Below are 21,733 nucleotides of genomic sequence, written 5' to 3'. Positions count from 1 at the left end.
TCAATTGCATCTTTTGTGTTTATGAATTTATTTAGTTACGTTTTTTGGTTTTCACCCAGTCGTTTGTCCTCATAAATACATTCCATAGGAGAACCCTCTACGACATTTTTACAGCTTGGCTTATTTACAAGCTGTCCCATAAATGTGACATAAATATCTTGGAGGTCTAGTTATTTTATAATTTATAAAACTCTATAGCCCCAATTAATTAGTGTTTACAACAGAAATCTGATGAAAAGTCGCAAAATTTTTGCCATTTCTATGGCCGTTTCATCCAGCAGGGACGGGGCTTGGCAACACCTTGTGTAATTCATGACGAGCTGTGGCATACCTTACTCCAGAAATATTACTCCAGCCTCTGACTAGAGTACTAACATTCGTGGCGAGGCATCGGAGTTGCACACCGCTTTTAAGATGCACCGGATACATTAAGAGGCGTGCTCTTAAAATGAATCAGGCGCCTCTGACTCCACAATGCCCCCTCATCAAGACTGACGCAAAGAACGCCGGTGTTGATGAATCGGGGCCTATGGCTCTGCTTGGCTTTATCAGCAGGATCTGCCATCTGCCTTGTTGGTCACTATAAGCAGGGTTGTATTTGGCTGCTTGCTACTTCCATTCAGGAGACTTGGAACAGACATGATTATGGTGGAGCTGCAGTTGTAGTGGTTTTGCCAATATTCTTCTAATGTCCTGACCAATTGTCTATTAAACATTTGGAATCGAGGATGTACATACAACAAGTTGTTCTCAGTGTGATGCTAAATTCATGATATTACCATATGCCACTTTTATCTATTTATTTTTTACACAGGAGTAATTCATACTTACACTAGATCTAAAAAAAAACTACGAAAAACAAGTGAATATTCTCTCAAAATCTTTTTTTTGTTTCAGTGACTCAAACATCATTAGTATTTGGAACAATGGGAAAGGAATACCAGTGGTGGAGCATAAAGTAGAGAAGGTCTATGTCCCCGCTCTGATATTTGGCCAATTATTGACTTCCAGCAACTACGATGATGAGGAGAAAAAAGTGACGGGCAAGTTAATTTGTTTAAATAGCAATCAACACCTATGCGCTTGTCTATGGAAATAACTCTATTTCAGAATCACTTTCTACTGTTTATAGCATTCGTCTATCATAAGCAGTCTCTCATTTGTATGGATTGCTTGTTTTCAAGATGAAAGTAGAGAACTTCTTTATTTTATTTATTGCAGGTGGCCGTAATGGTTATGGTGCTAAACTTTGCAATATATTCAGTACAAAGTTCACAGTGGAAACAGCCTGCAAAGAGTACAAGCACAGCTTTAAACAGGTATGTGACAGGTATTCCCTGATATCAGGACAACACAGTAGGCTAGAATTTGCAAATGATTCTAATTATGTCAATTTCCCTGCGACGCCAATTATGAAGACAGACCCTTCTTAAAAACAAACCGGCTTTTTGACTCTTAGCACTTGGCAATTATTATGGGAAGATGCAAGAAGCATAATAGTATAATTGAAGAGCTGTCCTGTAACTTTGAACCCAGCAAAGTACACTTTTGGGTTATGTGCACACTGAGCTTGTCGAGGAGTTTTTGGAATAGAAACAGAGCGGAAACTGTCCAAATCTCAAAATTGCTTAAGAACGTTTCTTCTCTGAAAGCTCAGCATAAGGACTATGTGCACAAGGCATCTTTTTAAAGAAGCACTTCTCCCATCATCAAAGTTGTTACCCTCTTAATATATTGCAATCATCACATTATATTCTACTGTGTCCTTACAATTGCTCATTTTGCCTTTCTACCCATCTAATTCTTCTCTTTTCTCTGCTCTATATAGAAACAGGAAATCTCTTTTTCAATGCATAAATCATTCCCCTCTTCTTCTCTTTTCCATTAGGTCTATGACATCATGTGATTAAAACCTGATTAGCTGAATCCTTCTAAGGTTTATGTAGAAACAGGAGGTCAATTTTCCCCGTAGAGTCATGAGTTACAACAAATGTACCTGGCAGGGGGGAAGAGGGAGCAGCTGAGTCAGGAGTTGAAGAGGGGAAACATTCATGCATTGAAAAAGAGATTTCCTGTTTCTATATAGAGCAGAGAAAAGAGAAGAATTAGATGGGTAGAAAGGCAAAATGAGCAATTGTAAGTACACAATGCTATATAATTTGATGACTGCAATATATTAAGAGGATAAAAACTTTGATGGAAGTGTTTGTTTAATAATCGGTGTTCAGGACTAAGATGTCCTAACTCATTAAAAGGCTCACTCCACTTAATGAATTAGGCACATCTTATCACTGACTTGTGCCTCACCAGAAATGTTACCAATACCCGGAATATTATTGAAAAGCACCACAAAAGCGCCCCATAAAATTAACATAATGCACATGTTCTGCCTTATGTCACTTCTTTTTACTGTTTCAGGGTTCGAAAACCCTTAAAAGAAGTGATCTGTCCATTCTTCTTTAAAATATAAAGGAAAAGACGCCGGTAGCGGAGCCGCAAAAACTTCTGGAAAGAGCTTGGCAAAGTCCCCTCTGGAAAGCGACTGTCAGGTCCTTCCTGAAGTGGCTTTGCCTTAAAAAACCCTGCGGGAGTGCCCCCCCCCGTTTAAAAGACACCGTGTGTACACACCCTTAGTGTGGCTTTCAATATTGGAATGCAGAGGACAATCCCTAATGGACGCTCTCCCTTCTGTGACACGTATATGCTCTAATAAGGCATATGGACGGAGGTTTTTGGCTCGAACAACTCCTTAAATTAGTGTTTTGGTTTTCTAAACTATTTTGAGTTTGGTTTAATAACATTAGTGAGCAATTTTTGATGTGAGTGGGCTTACTTGAAAACGTCTGCTGAATCCAACATGCCCAGTTCTTCTTTACCCGACATTTGCTGTTAATTGAGGTCCACTGCCTCTGAGTGTGGCAGGTTTGTCAGACTTTACTCTAGTGTATAACCTCCTTCATACTTTGTGTGCCCGCTAGAGTCTTCATTACACTTTATGTATTCTATATAAGAATGATTGCACACTTTAACAGTTCTCTTTTTCATCCAGATCTGGATGAACAATATGCAGAAGACCTCAGACCCGAAGATTAAGTATTTTGACGGCGATGACTACACTTGTATCACATTCCAGCCAGATTTATCCAAATTCAATATGGAGAAATTAGACAAGGATACAGTGGCTCTCTTAACAAGAAGAGCTTATGATGTCGCTGGCTCCTGCAAAGGTGTTCGAGTGATGCTGAATGGGAAAAAGCTTCCCGTAAGTTGGACATGATGACTTAAGATTGGGAACCTATTGGGCTTGATACTGCTACCTATTAATTCTCACTGTTTCATAGGTAAATGGATTCCGCAGTTACGTAGATCTTTACGTAAAGGAGAAATTGGATGAGACTGGTGTAGCTCTGAAAGTAATCCATGAGCTTGTGAACGATCGGTGGGATGTGTGCCTCACATTGAGCGAAAAAGGCTTTCAGCAGATCAGTTTTGTAAATAGTATAGCTACCACAAAGGTAAGAAAGTGGATAGAGCCACTTCTATACACTCATATGTTAGATTATATGTCATATACAGTACAGACCAAAAGTTTGGACACACCTCCTCGTTTAAAGATTTTTCTGTATTTTCATGACTGCCTCTTGAAGCTCATCAAGAGAATGCCAAGAGTGTGCAAAGCAGTCATCAAAGCAAAAGGTGGCTACTTTGACGAACCTAGAATATAAGACATATTTTCAGTTGTTTCACACTTTTTTGTTAACTATATAATTCCACATGTGTTAATTCATAGTTTTGATGCCTTCTATGGGCTACTTGTCGGGTGACTGATGGCCACTGCTGAATCTTCCATGACTTCTTCTCAAACTGTTGGAGTACTGTATGCTTGAGGTCATAGTCCTGTTGGGTAATCCATGAATGATATAGACTAACCCGTATTTTGTGTCTCCTGTGCTTTGGTGTCCGTTATTGCTGCACTTATGCATTACCTGACAATTTGGTGAATATGGTCTCTAGAGATTTGTTCCCCAAAGTGCTATTAGGGAGTCACAAGCCAGTAGTCTAAATACTTAACATTTTACTTTTGTATGAAAAGATGACCTGTGATTTTGTTGTATGCTCGAATTTTTTGACTTGTGTGATTAAACCAATTCTTCTCCTAGGGTGGTAGACATGTGGATTATGTTGTGGATCAGATAGTATCTAAGCTCATTGAAGTTGTGAAGAAAAAGAATAAAGCTGGAGTTTCTGTGAAGCCATTCCAGGTAATGTGCAGTTCTCTTTTATGGACTATTTGAGCTGTATTGCTTTTCAGTACTGTAGTTACTCTCATTTAAGAAACTAGAAAAAAATGTGTAAAGTTTACCTCTTGGCGAACTCTCCAGTGTCTCGGGCATGGAGAGATGTCTACAAGCTTGGACCTACAGCTACCCAGGTTACTTTGTGGCCCAGTGAGTACCAGGCACTCATGCCACAACACTCTCCAGCGGTGTCTCTCCATGGTTTAGGGCTCAGATCAGGCGGTTGGGTTTCATCAGAGGTACACATAAAATTGGTGACACCAAAGATTGGCACAAATGAAAATCTATTTTTTTACACTAACTAAAGGAGTTGGAATATTTGATTTGCACTGCACTGATTTTGTAGCCTGCCACAATTGTCTATTTTGTTTTTTGTATCTTTCAGGTGAAGAATCACGTTTGGGTTTTTGTCAATTGTTTGATTGAGAACCCCTCCTTTGACTCCCAGACAAAGGAGAACATGACCCTCCAGCCAAAAAGTTTTGGCTCAAAGTGCCAGCTCTCTGAGAAGTTTGCAAAAGCTGTAAGTGTGTTTTTTAATGTTACTGTCTTTTTCTTGCATTTCTCACCTTTATCATCTGAAGCAGATCTCAAAAATGCCTCCTCATTAAATCCGAGTATCTGACAGATTTGGTAATTGGTAATTTATAATCATTCTGTCCTTTCTGTAATGGAAAGCGACTGCTCCTATACTAACATCCTGGTGTTTATTTATGGATGTGATCTGATGCACAGAAGCTAATTGAAACAGGCAGTGCTTCAGTGTAAAGCATGGAGAAAAAAACATATTACCATGAGGCAGCAGATGGATGTGAACTACCTTGGACATTAGACAATGCAGCTAGCCTAAAATTACCTATTGTTTGTCCTAATCATGTGCGGTTAAAAAGCAGCCAACATTTGAGGGATGGGGGGAATAAATAAACAGCCTGCAAGCATCACATGGGTATGCCCAATATTGTGTCTTTTTTTTTCTTTCAAAGGTAATATTCCAACAGGATTTCAATGTTTTACTGATTTGCTGTCTTTCTTTTTGAATTTCCTTTTTCTGCTTTATTTGCTCAGGCTTCAAATTGTGGCATTGTAGAAAGCATTTTAAATTGGGTCAAATTTAAGGCACAAACACAACTAAATAAGAAGTGTTCTTCTGTGAAGCACAGCAAAATTAAAGGCATTCCCAAACTGGATGATGCAAACGATGCTGGTAAGTCGTGTGTGAGACGAGGAGACAATGTCCATAGTATGATATGATACAATGAGGAAGCCTAAGGGGATCCTGTCATGTCACCAAACGCTATTAATCTGCAGGTTAATTGCGTTCCAATTCCGTTCAGCCACGTTAGTGAAAGCGCAGTTACTGGGAGAAAATGAACTATGCTTCTCCCGGGAGCCGCCGGCTTTCAGTCATAAAGACGGGCACATACAGCTGCAGTCCTCTCTCATAGCATTGTGAGAGGCGATTGTAAGCACACGCTAGCACGCGGACAGCCCGCTCTGCAATGCATCTGTGCACAGTCAACTGTCAAAGTACCGGGAAGTGTTTACATCCACCGCTAATAATCCTGTGAGCGGTGAATGAAGACGCTCCGGCCACACCTGTATGACTGAAAGCCGATGGCTCCCAGGAGGAAGAAAGTACATTTTCTCCTGGTAGCGGCACTTTTGGTAAAGCGGCTTGACAGCATTGTAATACAGTTAACCTGCAGATCAGCTATAGGGTTAAAGGTTAGTAGCATTGGGGGATATGACAGCTTCCCTTTTAAAGATGTGTTTACATGTAGCGTAAATGTATTTTTTTTTTGTGCTGCTTTTCATTTTCATGTTTTCTGCATGTGTCAGCACCAAACTACGCAATAACCATCTTCTCTGCAGATTTTTTTTTTCACTATCCTACAATTCTGGTGCAGACTTGAAGCAACTTTTTTAATGCTTTTTATAGTGAAAAAAAACAAAAGCTTAGATTCTAATCTTAAAAAATGCACAGTTCATGGGCCATGCTGTGCTGATTCCAAGTCTTGTATGAATTTATACTGAAGGATTGGGTTTCTTGGCTGGCTACTGGCCTGGGCAATATCAGGAATTAGGTGGATGCTCTGAGAAGGTATCGAAAGAACACAAGGGGGCGCAATGCCTGGAAGGGAATAACAATATATCGACACTAGCTTTTTCTTTTTTCCATAAATTATTCCAATTGAAAATGATTGTTGACCACGTAGAGATTTTTGTCCCAGAGGGCTTTCTCAGGATTAATTATTAATTACATATTATGTAAATAAAGCATATGGCCCATTTTTGGTTTTAGATATACACCAATTGCCTTTTTTCGGTTACATGTGATGGGACACACTATATTCAGACTAATATGTGGCCTTTCTCCTAGGGATATAGCATCTGCCTGTAGTAAGATGGACTTGATACTCTGAATAGACAGTACTGTTAAGATGTAGACTTAGACATCATGCCTTGGCTTTGCAATAATATAGCAGAAATAAAACTGCAAGGAAAAATGCCAAATATGTTACTGGAAGGTAGTGACTTGAATATTTAATAAAACTACTTCTTTTTATTTTTAGGTGGTAAACATTCCTTGGACTGCACTCTTATTCTGACTGAAGGAGACTCTGCCAAATCGCTGGCGGTGTCTGGTTTGGGCGTCATTGGTCGTGATCGGTATGGTGTATTCCCTCTCAGGGGAAAAATTCTCAATGTACGAGAAGCTTCTCACAAGCAGGTGAGTGCATCCTACATGGTAGTTTTACTCTTTAATGCTCACAAAATGTATAAAGCCCTAAGTGTAGGCAAATCTGCTGCAATCATTTTGATTCATAACCGTGGCGTCTCATTAGTTATCAGAGATTTCTCTTCTGTTATTGTGCCGGACCATCAGTATCCATGCTGCTAATTTGTTGTAATTAACTAATTTAATGAAAGGGGGGCATTCTAATTAATAGCAGTGCTGAGTTCAAGTAGTGAAGTCATTCATTCTGTGTAGAAACAGGTGTCAATTATGGCCCTTTATTTAAAGGGGGGCAGCAAATGTTGTACCTGCTGGCTTTGGCCTTTGCTCAGTGAGTAACATGGGATGTTCCAGACATTGAACCGAAGGAGAAAGAACTGTGATCAAGAAATTGATTGGAGAGGGGAAATCATATAAAAAGTGCAGAAAATAATTGGCAGCTCAGCTAAAAAGATTTCCAGTGCTTTAAAATGGCAAACAAAACCCATGGGGTAGGAAAATGTATGCTACCATCCGCATAGATGATAGAATCACAAGTATGGCAAAGAAGCATCGAATGACCCGCTCCAGAACACATTGGTGCAACATTGTATGCACAGATGAGAGCAAGATTGTTCCTATGTGGTCTAAAGGCCGCAGATAGTTTGTGAGACGACCCATAAACACTGAATTAAAGCCACTGTACACTGTGAAGACTGTAAAACATGGAGGTGCAAGCATAATGATTTGGGGATGTTTCTAATATTATGAAGTTGGGTCATTTTTCGCAGGCCAGGCACTATGGAGCAGTTTAAATATATCTGAATACTGGAAGAGATCATGTTGCCTTATTCTGAAGAAGAAATGCCCTTAAAATGAGTGTTTCAGCAGGACAAGGACCCCAAACACACTAGCAAGTGGGCAACATCCTGGTTCCCGGTCAACAAGATTGATGTTGTGAAGTGGCCAGCCCAATCCCCAAACCTCAGTCCGATTGAGAATTTGTGGAGTGACATCAAAAATGCTGGTTTTGATACAAAACCTAAGAATGCAAAAGAACTGTAGAATGTAGTCCAGTCAGCTTGAGCTTTTTCTCACACTGCTATTACTTTGCACATAACTGTAGGTTCCTGTAAAAGTCTATGTAAAGCCTTTCAACAAACTGCATCTACTACTATATAAAGTAACATGTAGTCTATCAATGACACCTGGTAGGGGCCAAATTATCAGGTGAATCTGGATTTTTGGGTGATCAATCAAATATATTTGTCAGACCTAGAAAAGCTTTTAGGTCTGGCAGACAGTCTAATGTGTATGGGGGTCCCAAGAGGAGATGATGTTGGGGCATGGAAGTAATCAGCTTTATCAGCTGTCATGTGCCTTTAACAGCCGCAGGTGGATTGGAGCTCCACTTGCCGCTGTTAACCAGTTAAATCACACTGTCAATCTCTGGCAGCAGGATTTAACACTTGCCAGCTGGTAGCGCGTGATAAATCCCGCCTATCAGTTCCCTTGTCACATGATGGGGGGGCGATGGGTTGTCATGACAGCCTGCTGGTCTGCAGAAGACCCCCGTGTCTGTCATTACGATACTCGTGTGAACGCCAGGCACGAGGAGATTGTCATTTCTGATATACATAGCAGCGTTGAAGCTCTGCTATGTATAGCTCAGGCAATCAGAAAATCGCAGCTTCAAGTCTCCTAATGGAACTATTAAATACTGTTGAAACTGAGAAAAAAAAGTTTTTAAAAATGTGAAAAAAACTAAAGTTCAATTCACCCCCCCCTTTGCCCCATTGAAAATAAAACAATAAAATAACAACGTAAAAAAAATTAAAAGCTCCAGAATTACATTTTTTTTTGCTTGCCGCAAAATTGCAATAACATTCAATAAGAGGCGATCAAAACATCGTATCTACCCCAAAATGGTATCAATAAAAACATCAGCTCAGGGCGCATAAAATGAGCCATCACCCGGCCCCAGATCCCGAAAAACAAAACGCTACAGGTTTCAAAAAATGGCGACAAACTTTGTTTTTATACAAATTTCAGAATTGTTTTTCACCAATTTTTTTTAAATGAAACAAACTATACATGTTGGGTATCTGCATACTGGGGAATCCTATTACCAGGTCAGTTTTACCATATAGTGAACATGGTAAATAAAAAAAACAAAAAACTATTGTGAAATTGCACTTTTTTTTTTGCAATTTCACCGCTCTTGGAATTTTTTTTTACCGTTTTCCAGTACACTATATGGTAAAATCAATGATGCCATTAAAAAGTACAATTCCTCCAGCTAAAAACAAGCCCTCATTTGGCTATATTGGCGGAAAAATAAAAAAGTTATGGCTCTTGGAAGAAGGGGAAGAAAAAATAGAAAATGGCCATGGCGTGAAGTGCTCAATAACGCTCATTTCACAATTATCTTTCATTGTAAAAAGGCTGCCAATGACTAGAACAAGCAAAACGCTCTTTCATCGGGTTAAATTATGCTTTTGCACAGCAGAAAAGATAATTCTTGTCGGTGCACCGTCCTGTGTAAACAAGACTCGCAGTGCTGAGAACCATGGCAGCCTACGATCACTGAGAGATCCATTACAGATCTCCCAATCCGCATTGTTTACTTCCGTCTGTCTGTGTAAATGGGCTACTGAACGACCACCGACTGAACCATAAGGTTGTGTTCCTACAATGAGATTTTGGTGCGATTTTGATGTCGCAGAATTTCTGTAAATCAGATTACTTGCGTTTTTTCATTGTGTTTTTGAGTGCTTTTTTACATTTTTTTACATGCATTTTTATTGCGTTTTTGTCACTGCATTTTTTGTCTCTTGTTGTGTCATGTTTTAAACAAAGCTGCTTTATTTTTGATACTTTCTGGTATTTGGCTTTGACAAAACGTTATTGATATAGTCATGTGCAGATTACATGCAGTTTTTATACGTTTCCTTAACGGAAACGCAGTGAAAACGTTTGTGTTTTTTACCTGTGGATTTTCCACATGTAATGCAAGTCTATGGGAAAAATCCGCACATAAGACTCGGTGTACCCACAAGGGACATTGAGATGTTGCGAATTTGAAACACGCACCGCGGGGCAGTTTACGCCGTGCGCATCAGGGCGGTGGAGTCAGTAAGCCAAACCTCCAACTCCTCAGTTTCCACGACTCCGACTCCCTCATACATGGGTCATGTTTAAGTGATAAATTTACTGTAGCACAGATTCATCTCAGCAAAAAGTCTAGACCCTTAGATCAGGAATAGGACAGACATTTATAGGCCATTTCATAACTTTCCCAAATTCTTATGAAAAAATATTCCCCACAAACTGCATTGAACTACTGGGCTTCGACATCACGACTACGACTCCGACTCCACAGCCCTGGTGGACATGAGATCTCTATAAATCCCATCCACTTTGCTGGAACTGTAAGATGACGCATTTTTGGCGCAGCGAACATATGCAGCATCAAAAACTCATCGTGGTTTCACAGCCTAAGGCTACGGTCTCACGTTGCATTTTTGCTGCATTTTTTATGCAAAGTAAAAGCTGCTTTTTACAATACCAGCGAAAGCTATGAGATTTCCGAAATCTCGTGCACACACATTGTTTTTTTTCCTTGACTGAATTGGAAAACTGCTGCGTTTTTGAAAACTTCAGCATGTCACTTTCAGCGATTTTGCAGCTTTTTTTCACCCATAGAAAGCAATAAGTACAAAAATGCAGCAAAAACGCAGGTATCCGGTTTAGTTGCTTTTTTTGGTGCAGAAAACTCAAAAACAACAGGCACCAAACTATCAGCATGCACAAGAGACAATGTACCTGAAAAACGCAGCAAAAAATGCAGCAAAATCAGGTTTTTGTAAGCCGCTTCTTTACTGTCAAGACAGCAGGTTTTGCCTGCAGAAAAAAAAAGCAGCAAAAATGCAACACGTGAACATACCAAAAGTCTCCACTTTTGGTAGCACTTACGATAGATGTATTCTTGGCCTATCCAAGGTATAATGTTGGCAAAGGATCTTCAAATGTAATAGGGTTTTTCGGTCTGGTGTCAGATTCTACTGTGGAGGCCAGATTAAAAGATTTTGGGTGTATGAGGCATAAACCCTATCAGTATAGTAATTTGCCCTTCCTCCATCAATATTCTAATGAATTATTATTCTAGAAAAGAATCATAATTTGACAACTGATTCAAGGGTTGGAATGTGATATTGCGGACCACCTGGACATAATATTGTACCTTTGCCAGTGTCACATTATTTTGGTATGTTTTGAAAATTAATCTCAGATGTATGTTCACACACAGCTTTTTTGCTGCATTATTATTTTTGCTGCATTATTTCCAAAAGGGAAAAATCAGTTATGATAAATGCTAGAAAAACACAGTGGCAATTGCGTATTTAAAATTTTGTGATTTGTATTCAATTTTTTTTCTTTGGCCTCATTGATGTCAATGGGAACAAAGGTAGTAAGAAGGCTGAAAGGACCAGCATGTTGTGTTTAAAAAAAAAAAAGAAAAAAAATCTCACTGCAGGTCAGAAAAATGCAAAGTATGACTTCAGAAAGATCTATCATTTGGCTGCTACTGTAAAATCCTGAATGTTTCCCACCTTAACAACATATGGAAGAAAATGCTAGGTGTGAACAATCTCTTATAGTTTATTTATTTCTGTTTTTCCTCAGATTATGGAGAATGCGGAGATCAACAATATTATTAAAATTGTTGGCTTGCAATACAAGAAGAGCTATGACGATCAGGAGTCCCTCAAGTCTTTGCGTTATGGCAAGATCATGATTATGACCGATCAGGTAATTTCGGGCAGACCTTCACTAAGAAATGGACTAGTCTTAATGTGGCTTTTTATTGTACCTCATCCTCATCCACTATGTAGTGGCATTATACGGTTTTTAAGGAGTTTCTGTGAGGTCTAAAACAATACACGTAGGATAGTAGATCACCTATAGCAGGTGGTATACTACTATCCGACCATTCATACACACGTGGTCAAAATTGTTGGTTCCCCTCGTTTAATGAAAGAAAAACCCACAATGGTCACAGAAATAACTTGATTCTGGCAAAAGTAATAATTTACAAATCTATGAAAATGAACAAATGAAAGTCAGACATTGCTTTTCAACCCTGCTTCCACAGAATTTTAAAAAAATTAAACTCATGAAATAGGCCTGGACAGAAATGATGGTACCCCTGAAAATAATGACAAAAGGGACATGTTAAATCAAGTTGTGTCCACTAATTCGCATCACAGGTGTCTGCAATCATGTAATCAGTCAGTGGGCCTGTATATAGGGCTACATATTACTCACTGTGCTGTTTGGTGACATGGTGTGTACCACACTCAACATGGACCAGAGGAAGCAAAGGAAATAGTTGTTTCAGGAGATTAGAAGGAAAATTATAGACAAGCATGTTAAAGGTAAAGGTTATAAGACCATCTCCAAACAGCTTGATGTTCCTGTGACTACAGTTGCACATATTATTCAGAAATTTAAGATCCATGGGACTGTAGCCAACCTCCATGGACGTGGCCGCAGGAGGAAAATTGATGACAAATCAAAGAGACGGATAATACAAATGGTAACAAAAGAGCCCAGGATAACTTCTAAAGAGATTAAAGGTGAACTTCAAGCTCAAGGAACATCAGTGTCAGATCGCACCATCCGTCGTTGTTTGATCCAAAGTGGACTTCATGGGAATGGACCAAGGAGAACACCATTGTTGAAAAAAAAATCGTAAAAAAGCCAGACTGGAATTTACCAAACTACATGTTGACAAATCACAAAGCTTCTGGGAGAATGTCCTATGGACAGATGAGACAAAACTGGAAGTTTTTGGCAAGGCACATCAGCTCTATGTTCACAGACGGAAAAATGAAGCATATCAAGAAAAGAACACTGTCCCTACTGTGAAACATGGTGGAGGCTCTGTTATCTTCTGGGGATGCTTTGCTGCATCAGGCACAGGGTGTCTTGAATCTGTGCAGGGTACAATGAAATCTCCGGACTATCAAGGGATTCTAGAGAGAAAACTTGGTCTTAGTCGCAGGTCATGGGTCTTGCAACAGGACAGTGACCCAAAACACACAGCTAAAAACACCCAAGAATGGCTAAGAGGAAAACATTGGACTATTCTGAAGTGGCCTTCTATGAGCCCTGACCTAAATCCTATTGAACATCTTTGGAAAGAGCTGAAACATGCCGTCTGGAAAAGGCAACCTTCAAACACGAGACGACTGGAGCAGTTTGCTCATGAGGAGTGGGCCAAAATACCTGTCGGGAGGTGCAGAAGTCTCATTGACAGTTACAGGAATCGTTTGATTGCAGTGATTGCCTCAAAAGGTTGTTCAACAAAATATTAAGTTAAGAGTACCATCATTTCTGTCCAGGAGTATTTCATGAGTTTAACTTTTTTTAAAATTCTGTTGAAGCAGGGTTGAAAATCAATGTCTGACTTTCATTTGTTCATTTTCATAGATTTTTAATTTATTATTACTTTTGTCAGATTCAAGTTATTTCTGTGACAATTGTGGGTTTTTATTTTATTAAACGAGGGGTACCAACAATTTTGACCACGTGTATACATCTGCAATTTTTATTCTGAAAAGTATAAATACATAATCATAAAATAATCTGAAATATCTGTTTGTGTAATGCCTTATGGCTAAATGAATATATGACATTATTTCCTGCATATCTGGACTGTAGACAGTATACTTGCTTCACATGGAAATTACACTGCCGCTATGTTGGTGCCACAATTCTTTTTACTTATTCTGGAACAATGCCACAGGGTCCCATAATTGTTTTTGTCTTTGTACAGGATCAAGATGGCTCTCATATTAAAGGTTTACTAATTAATTTTTTCCACCACAACTGGCCGTCACTGTTGAAACACAATTTTCTAGAAGAATTTATCACCCCAATTGTTAAGGTACATGGTAACAGATTGTATTCTGCCTTAGTAGAGAGGTTTCTTGTTGGGACACACTTAACCTGTGAATGTCTTTGTTTTGCAAGGCAACGAAAAGTAAGCAGGAGTTGGCGTTCTACAGTATTCCAGAGTTTGATGAATGGAAAAAGCAAATAGAAAACCAGAAACTTTGGAAGATAAAGTACTACAAAGGTGCAGACTTCTTTTTTTCTTTTTTAAAACTGGGGGGGGGGACTTTTGTTCAGGAAATATGTACTGTTCTTTTATTCTTCAGTTTGGCAGAGCACTGTTCACACAATCATTCTAGAATTTAGCGATGTCAGATTTACAAAGGAAATAATCGCTATGATTAATAATATATTGACAAATCTCATGAAACAAGTGTAAAATATATTATTTGTACACATATGTAAGAAATTATTGTATTTATGAAAAAAATACAAACCAATATAATTAACTATTCCAGTTAGCTGGGCACTTGCCCAATACCTGCTGTACGGTTGGTTACCTTAGCATCCACAACTGTCCTGATCAGCTTGCAACGCTCTCTCTCCAAATCCTGTGGTCCGATCGAGAGGAGGGAGCGCTTCACCTCCTCTTTTAAAGTTTGTGATGACTCTGTACTGCAGACCTTTGAATCCTGACAGCGTATCTATGCTGCCCCCAACCTACTGTCTCCATCCCGATTCCTGTAGAATGTAAGCCCACAAGGGCAGGGTCCTCTTCTCTGTACCAGTCTATAATTGTTAGTTTGCTTACTGTAAGTGATATCTGTATTTGGTATGTAACCCCTCCTTATGTACAGAACCATGGAATCAATGGCGCTATATAAATAAATAATAATAATATGCATGCTGTCAAGATTCACCAGTATTGACAGTGAGAGTGGGAGGTCACGTCATCTTAAGTTTGTGATTTGCATACATGCGGTCACATGCCAACTAGAAGTGATCGGCGTTTCTGAATTAATTTATATTGAGAGAAGCCAGGCACGTCTAGTCGGAATGTGGCTCGAAGTATGAAAATCACATACTTGTCACTGCCAATATCGGTGAATCCTGACAGCATGCATACTACACACTGTCAGGATTCAGAAGTCTGCAGTCACTCTACGTGACTTTTGTCAGAAGACCTGACAACCCCTTTAATCAGTGTATCTACTGGTCGTAATGGGGATAAAATTCATAGATGATCCAACCAGAGAAGCTGTTTCTACAGTAACATTTTCTATAATATATACATTGTATATTACTCAGGTTTGGGTACAAGTACTTCAAAGGAGGCCAAGGAATATTTTGCAGACATGGATCGGCACAGAATTATTTTCCGATATGCTGGGCCAGAGGACGATGCTGCCATTACTCTTGTAAGAAACAAAGCCATTACTTGTTACCCCAGCTTATTAGTTAGCATGTATGTGTTTAGTATATATTTATACTCAATAGTTGGCTTCTTATATTTTCTGTTCAAACAGTCCTGATCTGTGTGCTGGTCTGTGATGTGTTGATGCATCGTTTTCAGTACCTAATAGGATCAGTGTCTTCCTCCTGCCTTGCTTTATGACCAAGTGTACCAAGCACATAATTCTGAATACGCAGCAACACTGTGACCTCCCCCCATTTGCACAGAGGCTTAATTTTGGTGTTGTGTTATTGCGGTGGCAATAGACTGCTTGCTTAAGTCACTATGTCCACTTACATAGGGTCAATAATGCAAGAGACAAATGCTCAACAAAAAGTAGCCTCCAGCATCATCCACGACACGTGGCGTGGTAAGTTTCTTACCATGCTCTTTATATTGACATGCCAAAAAGTGAGTTTCCTTTTTTGCGTTTCTGTCACAGATGTATAGATTGCATTCCCTTGTTGCCCATTGTGTTTTTCATGCATTTCATAAGTTTCTTACTCAGTTATATTACCTGAACCCTGCAGGCTTTTAGCAAAAAGAAAATTGATGACCGAAAAGAATGGCTCACAAATTTCATGGAGGACAGACGGCAGCGGCGATTGCATGGCCTGCCGGAGGTAATGTATATAAAGGAGAAAGATAAAATCGTTCTCTGTGAGAGCCCTTGCATTTTCTCATTGAATATTTTGCCTTTTACAGCAATTTTTGTATGGTACAGCCACAAAGCATTTAAGTTTCAATGACTTCATTAATAAGGAGCTGATATTGTTCTCCAACTCTGACAACGAGCGCTCAATTCCCTCTTTGGTTGATGGTAAGTAAAGCACAGAAATGTCTTAGAAATGACAAGTTTATTACAGTTGTTCAGGTTTTACATACAGTACAGACCAAAAGTTTGGACACACCTTCTCATTTAAAGATTTTTCTGTATTTTCATGACTATGAAAATTGTACATTCACACTGAAGGCATCAAAACTATGAATTAACACATGTGGAATTATATACTTAACAAAAAAGTGTGAAACAACTGAAAATATGTCTTATATTCTAGGTTCTTCAAAGTAGCCACCTTTTGCTTTGATGACTGCTTTGCACACTCTTGGCATTCTCTTGATGAGCTTCAAGAGGTAGTCACCGGAAATGGTTTTCACTTCACAGGTGTGCCCTGTCAGGTTTAATAAGTGGGATTTCTTGCCTTATAAATGGGGTTGGGACCATCAGTTGTGTTGTGCAGAAGTCAGGTGGATACACAGCTGATAGTCCTACTGAATAGACTGTTAGAATATGTATTATGGCAAGAAAAAAGCAGCTAGTGGCCATCATTACTTTAAGAAATGAAGGTCAGTCAGTCCGAAAAATTCGGAAAACTTTGAAAGTGTCCCCAAGTGCAGTTGCAAAAACCATCAAGCGCTACAAAGAAACTGGCTCACATGAGGACCGCCCCAGGAAAGGAAGACCAAGAGTCACCTCTGCTTCTGAGGATAAGTTTATCCGAGTCACCAGCCTCAGAAACCGCAGGTTAACAGCAGCTCAGATTAGAGACCAGGTCAATGGCACACAGAGTTATAGCAGCAGACACATCTCTACAACAACTGTTAAGAGGAGACTTTGTGCAGCAGGCCTTCATGGTAAAATAGCTGCTAGGAAACCACTGCTAAGGACAGGCAACAAGCAGAAGAGACTTGTTTGGGCTAAAGAACACAAGGAATGGACATTAGACCAGTGGAAATCTGTGCTTTGGTCTGATTAGTCCAAATTTGAGATCTTTGGTTCCAACCACCGTGTCTTTGTGCGACGCAGAAAAGGTGAACGGATGGACGCTACATGCCTGGTTCCCACCGTGAAGCATGGAGGAGGAGGTGTGATGTTGTGGGGGTGCTTTGCTGGTGACACTGTTGGGAATTTATTCAAAATTGAAGGCATACTGAACCAGCATGGCTACCACAGCATCTTGCTGCGGCAGGCTATTCCATCCGGTTTGCGTTTAGTTGGACCATCATTTAATTTTCAACAGGACAATGACCCCAAACACACCTCCAGGCTGTGTAAGGGCTATTTGACCAAGAAGGAGAGTGATGGGGTGCTACGCCAGATGACCTGGCCTCCACAGTCACCAGACCTGAACCCAATCAAGATGGTTTGGGGTGAGCTGGACTGCAGAGTGAAGGCAAAAGGGCCCACAAGTGCTAAGCATCTCTGGGAACTCCTTCAAGATTGTTGGAAGACCATTTCCTGTGACTACCTCTTGAAGCTCATCAAGAGAATGCCAAGAGTGTGCAAAGCAGTCATCAAATCAAAAGGTGGTTACTTTGAAGAACCTAGAATATAAGACATATTTTCAGTTGTTTCACACTTTTTTGTTAAGTATATAATTCCACATGTGTTAATTCATAGTTTTGATGCCTTCAGTGTGAATGTACAATTTTCATAGTCATGAAAATACAGAAAAATCTATAAATGAGAAGGTGTGTCCAAACTTTTGGTCTGTACTGTATTTCTAAAATACTGGGCCCATATTGGTACCAGTTTTATGTTTTTTTTTTAAAGGATGTGGTAGATCGACTCACTCGACTGCTTAAAGAGGTAGTCACAGGAACACTTTCCGTGACTAGCTTTCAACTGGTTTATTAAAAAATGTACTACATAAACTAGTCCAAAATTAGGTAAACAAACACGGCCCTTCTGGCCTAACGGGAAAAACAAAATGGCATACAGTACCGTCTGTGTGGCTGCGGGGATCCATCCACTCAGAGGAACAAATACAATGTTCAGCTCTCTTTAACACGAGCACAGCTCTGGAGATCTCATCTCCAGACACCCCGAACACCGAGTCATAAGACACCACATTTACCTTTTAGACCATACCCTGGGGTGGAGATATGGTGAACAGCTTCCCACCCACTCTTCAGCTGTTCACAAAAACCCAGCCCTTAATATGGCTGCTTAACATTTCTCAGCACTTAGTATGCTGGAGCATTTTTCCAGGTTCATATCACTGAGGCTAACATCTTGAGTGACACATATCTCCCCTCCAGTATTTTACCAGTGACCTTCTCACAAGGGGTATTATGCAGATGTAGTCATGAGCACAGTATGAGTTAATAAAGAAAAAATCCCTCACTACTCTGGTTGTCCCCATAGGTCCTCTACTTAGTTTTTGCAACCATTATGTGCTGTACATAATTTAAGTGACCTCTGCAGTCAATCACTGGCCTCAGTTTAAGCCAGCATAGTCTCTAAGCTTGAAATGTCCTTCTATGTTACCAATAAAGGAGCGGACCATGCGACTGATCTATTTAACTAAAAAAAATGCCCCAACGGTGCAATAATACTATGGGCACACTTCTTTTTCAGGCGGATTCTGCCCGGAATATTCCTGAAAAAGCACCCTATAAATATTTCATAATGCACGGCAATGTAAAAGCGACATTAATGTGCACATGCTGAGTCTTATGTCATTCCCTTCTTCTGACATGCTCGCTCTCAGCAGAAGTCGCCCGCTCACTATACTTTTATTCATAGCCTAAAGGGACTGGCTACACTTTGCTCTATTCATTGTACAGAACTTCACCAAAACCCGATGGGCGCAAGTAGTTTCTGTAAAAAAACAAAACTACAGTGCTCAGTGTAAACTGAGCGTAATTGTCTGAAAATGATGAGTTTCCTCTGAGATATTACACGATCTGCCTTGCTTGTTACATTTATTGAGTAAAGCTTTGCATTTAATTGACTAGGCTTAAAGCCAGGACAAAGAAAAGTGGTGTTCACTTGTTTTAAAAGAAATGATAAACGTGAAGTCAAGGTAGCCCAGCTAGCCGGTTCTGTTGCTGAAATGTCCGCTTATCATCATGGGGAGGTAAGTGCCATTTATAATTTTGACATACTATGCTGACTAATGTTAATTATCAAATATCCCTTTAGTTATGATAAATCTCCCTTTTTCACAGCAAGCCCTGATGATGACCATTGTGAATTTGGCACAGAACTTTGTAGGGAGCAACAATGTGAATGTACTGCAGCCTATCGGTCAGTTTGGCACAAGGTTGCATGGTGGCAAAGATGCTGCCAGCCCTCGTTACATTTTCACTATGTTAAGGTGAGTTGTCATTGATTGAAACTTCTGTGCTTGAGGACTTTAAAGTGTAACCATTGTTTTAATTTTTATGTCATAAATCAATAGTACAGATGAAAATAAAAAACTTTATAATAAATCTTATCAGAGAAATCTGCTTCTTTCTCCACCAGGACTGATCATTCATTCTCAAAATTCTGAATTCACAGGTAAAATCGGACATCAGACATTCCCATTAGGTTAAGTTCTCACGATGAGTTTTTGACGCTGCATATTTTTGAAAAAATGCAAGTATCTTATCTTATCTCATTGTGGGAACGTAGTCTAGGCCACATTCACACATTCAGTATTTTACATCAGTAAGCCCAAACCAGGAGTGGTTGAAAAATACAGAAGTGGTGACGTGTTTCTATTATACTTTTCCTCTGATTGTTCCACTCATGATTTTAGCTTACACATACTGATGTAAAATACTGAACGTGTGAACATGGCCTGAGATAGGATGTTGCCTTTATCTCCTCTCTCCTCCTCCCCCCTTGGCGCTACATAGAAGTCTTATAATCTCATATCTCAGTAAGGTAATAATCTGTTTTCACTAAATACAGGCTTTACCTGTGAATTGAACATTTTACAAAAGAATTATCCATCCTGGTGTGGAAGGGAGCAGATTTCTCAAATAAGATATATTACAAGTTTCATATTTTCACATGTATTATTAATTTATAAAATAACAATGAAAACAGTGATTACTCTTTAAGGTTAAAGGGGTATTCCCATCTCCAAGATCCTATCCCAATATGTAGTAGGTGTAATAATAATAATATTAGCAAATATTTACTCCTCTCCATACCCATTCTCTTGTTGGAAGGTGAACCTCCGTCCCAGTCTCAAATCCCTGACAGACTGAAACTGATTTTGCTCAAGAATATCCCTGTATTTTGCACCATCCATCTTCCCCTCAACTCGGACTATTTTCCTTGTTCCTGCTGCTGAAAATCATCCCCACAACATGATTCTGCCACCAATATGTTTCACTGTCGGGAATGTGTTCTTGGGGTGATGAGCTGTGTTGATTTGGCGCCAGACATAGCATTTACCTTGGTGGCCAATAAGTTCAATTTTGGTCTCATCTGACCACAGCACCTTCCTCCATACATTTGGGGAGTCTCCCACATGTCTTTAGGCAAACTCAAAACGAGCCTTACAATTTTTGTATGTAAGTTAAGGCTTTTTTCTGCCCACTCTTCCATAAAGGCTACCTCTATGGAGTGTACGTCTTATTGTGGTCATATGGACAGATACTCTTTGCTTGGGAACTCTGCAGCTCCTTCAGGGTTACCTCTGGTCTCTGTGCTGCCTCTCTGATTAATGCCCTCCTTGCCTTGGCTGAGAGTTTTGGTGAGTGGCCCTCTCTTGGCAGGTTTGTTGTGGTACCATGTTCTTTCCATTTGATGATAATGGATTTGATGGTGCTCTGGGGGATCATCAGAGATTGTGATATTTTATTATAACCCAACCCTGACTTGTACTTCTCAACTACTTTGTCCCTGACTTGTTTGGAGACCTCCTTGGTCTTCATGCTGTTATTTGCTTAGTGGGGCCTCTTACTTGATAGTGTTTCAGCCTCCGAGGCCTTTCAGAAAAGATGTGTATATACTGACAGACATGTAACACTTAGATTGCACACAGATAGACTTCCTTTCACTAAGCATGTGACTTATGAAGGTAATTGCTCGCACTGGAGATTTTTAGGGGCTTCATAGCAAAAGGGGTGAATACATATGTACATGCCAATTTTTAGTTATTTGATCCCATAAATTTAATTTATACCTGTATTTTTCTCACTTCACTTCACCAACTTAGACTGTTTAGTGCTGATGCATCAGACACAAATCTCATTACAAAAATATTTAAACACAGGTTGTAATATAGCAAAATAGGGAAAAAGTCAAGGGAGGTGAAAATACTTTCGCAAGCCATTGTATATGTATATGTCTGTATGTGTGTGTGTATATATATACACACTATGTGTAATTTATACATATATATTTTATTAAGTCTCATCATACATATATATAGTGAGACTTAATAAAATATATATAAATAAATTGGGATTTCTTGCATCCTGCACACTTTTTTTCTTGGTTTATTAAATTTTGTATGTGCAGTAGATTAAATAATTTTTGTGTTTTGGCCACCGCTCTTCAGTTTTTCTATTGCATTTCCAATTCTGAAACACACGGAGAACACATGACTGTATCAGTAAAGTTTTGTGAAAGCCAAACAC

At 39.5% G+C, this 21,733-nt stretch overlaps 1 protein-coding gene across 3 annotated transcripts in view; it reads left to right on the top strand.

Annotated features, from left to right (window-relative positions):
* Positions 1–21,733, top strand: part of TOP2B (DNA topoisomerase II beta) — a 123,542-nt gene that overhangs the window by 44,463 nt on the left and 57,346 nt on the right. For all 3 annotated transcript variants that reach the window (XM_073677985.1, XM_073677984.1, XM_073677983.1), the window contains exons 5-20: positions 898–1,043; positions 1,222–1,319; positions 3,050–3,262; positions 3,342–3,515; positions 4,161–4,262; positions 4,684–4,821; positions 5,364–5,502; positions 6,872–7,029; positions 11,701–11,826; positions 13,856–13,966; positions 14,053–14,158; positions 15,223–15,332; positions 15,898–15,990; positions 16,073–16,187; positions 19,109–19,230; positions 19,322–19,470. In XM_073677985.1, coding sequence (XP_073534086.1) covers positions 898–1,043; positions 1,222–1,319; positions 3,050–3,262; positions 3,342–3,515; positions 4,161–4,262; positions 4,684–4,821; positions 5,364–5,502; positions 6,872–7,029; positions 11,701–11,826; positions 13,856–13,966; positions 14,053–14,158; positions 15,223–15,332; positions 15,898–15,990; positions 16,073–16,187; positions 19,109–19,230; positions 19,322–19,470 — 2,100 coding nt within the window. The remainder of the gene's footprint in view (positions 1–897; positions 1,044–1,221; positions 1,320–3,049; positions 3,263–3,341; positions 3,516–4,160; positions 4,263–4,683; positions 4,822–5,363; positions 5,503–6,871; positions 7,030–11,700; positions 11,827–13,855; positions 13,967–14,052; positions 14,159–15,222; positions 15,333–15,897; positions 15,991–16,072; positions 16,188–19,108; positions 19,231–19,321; positions 19,471–21,733) is intronic.

This window comes from Phyllobates terribilis, unplaced genomic scaffold (genome assembly GCF_046119375.1).
Source record: "Phyllobates terribilis strain yellow unplaced genomic scaffold, ASM4611937v1 Scaffold_4__5_contigs__length_816908805, whole genome shotgun sequence".
In the NCBI taxonomy this organism is placed as follows: Eukaryota; Metazoa; Chordata; class Amphibia; order Anura; family Dendrobatidae; genus Phyllobates; species Phyllobates terribilis.
The sequence above is the reverse complement of the archived record's forward strand: the minus strand, read 5'-3'. Positions and strand labels throughout refer to the sequence as shown.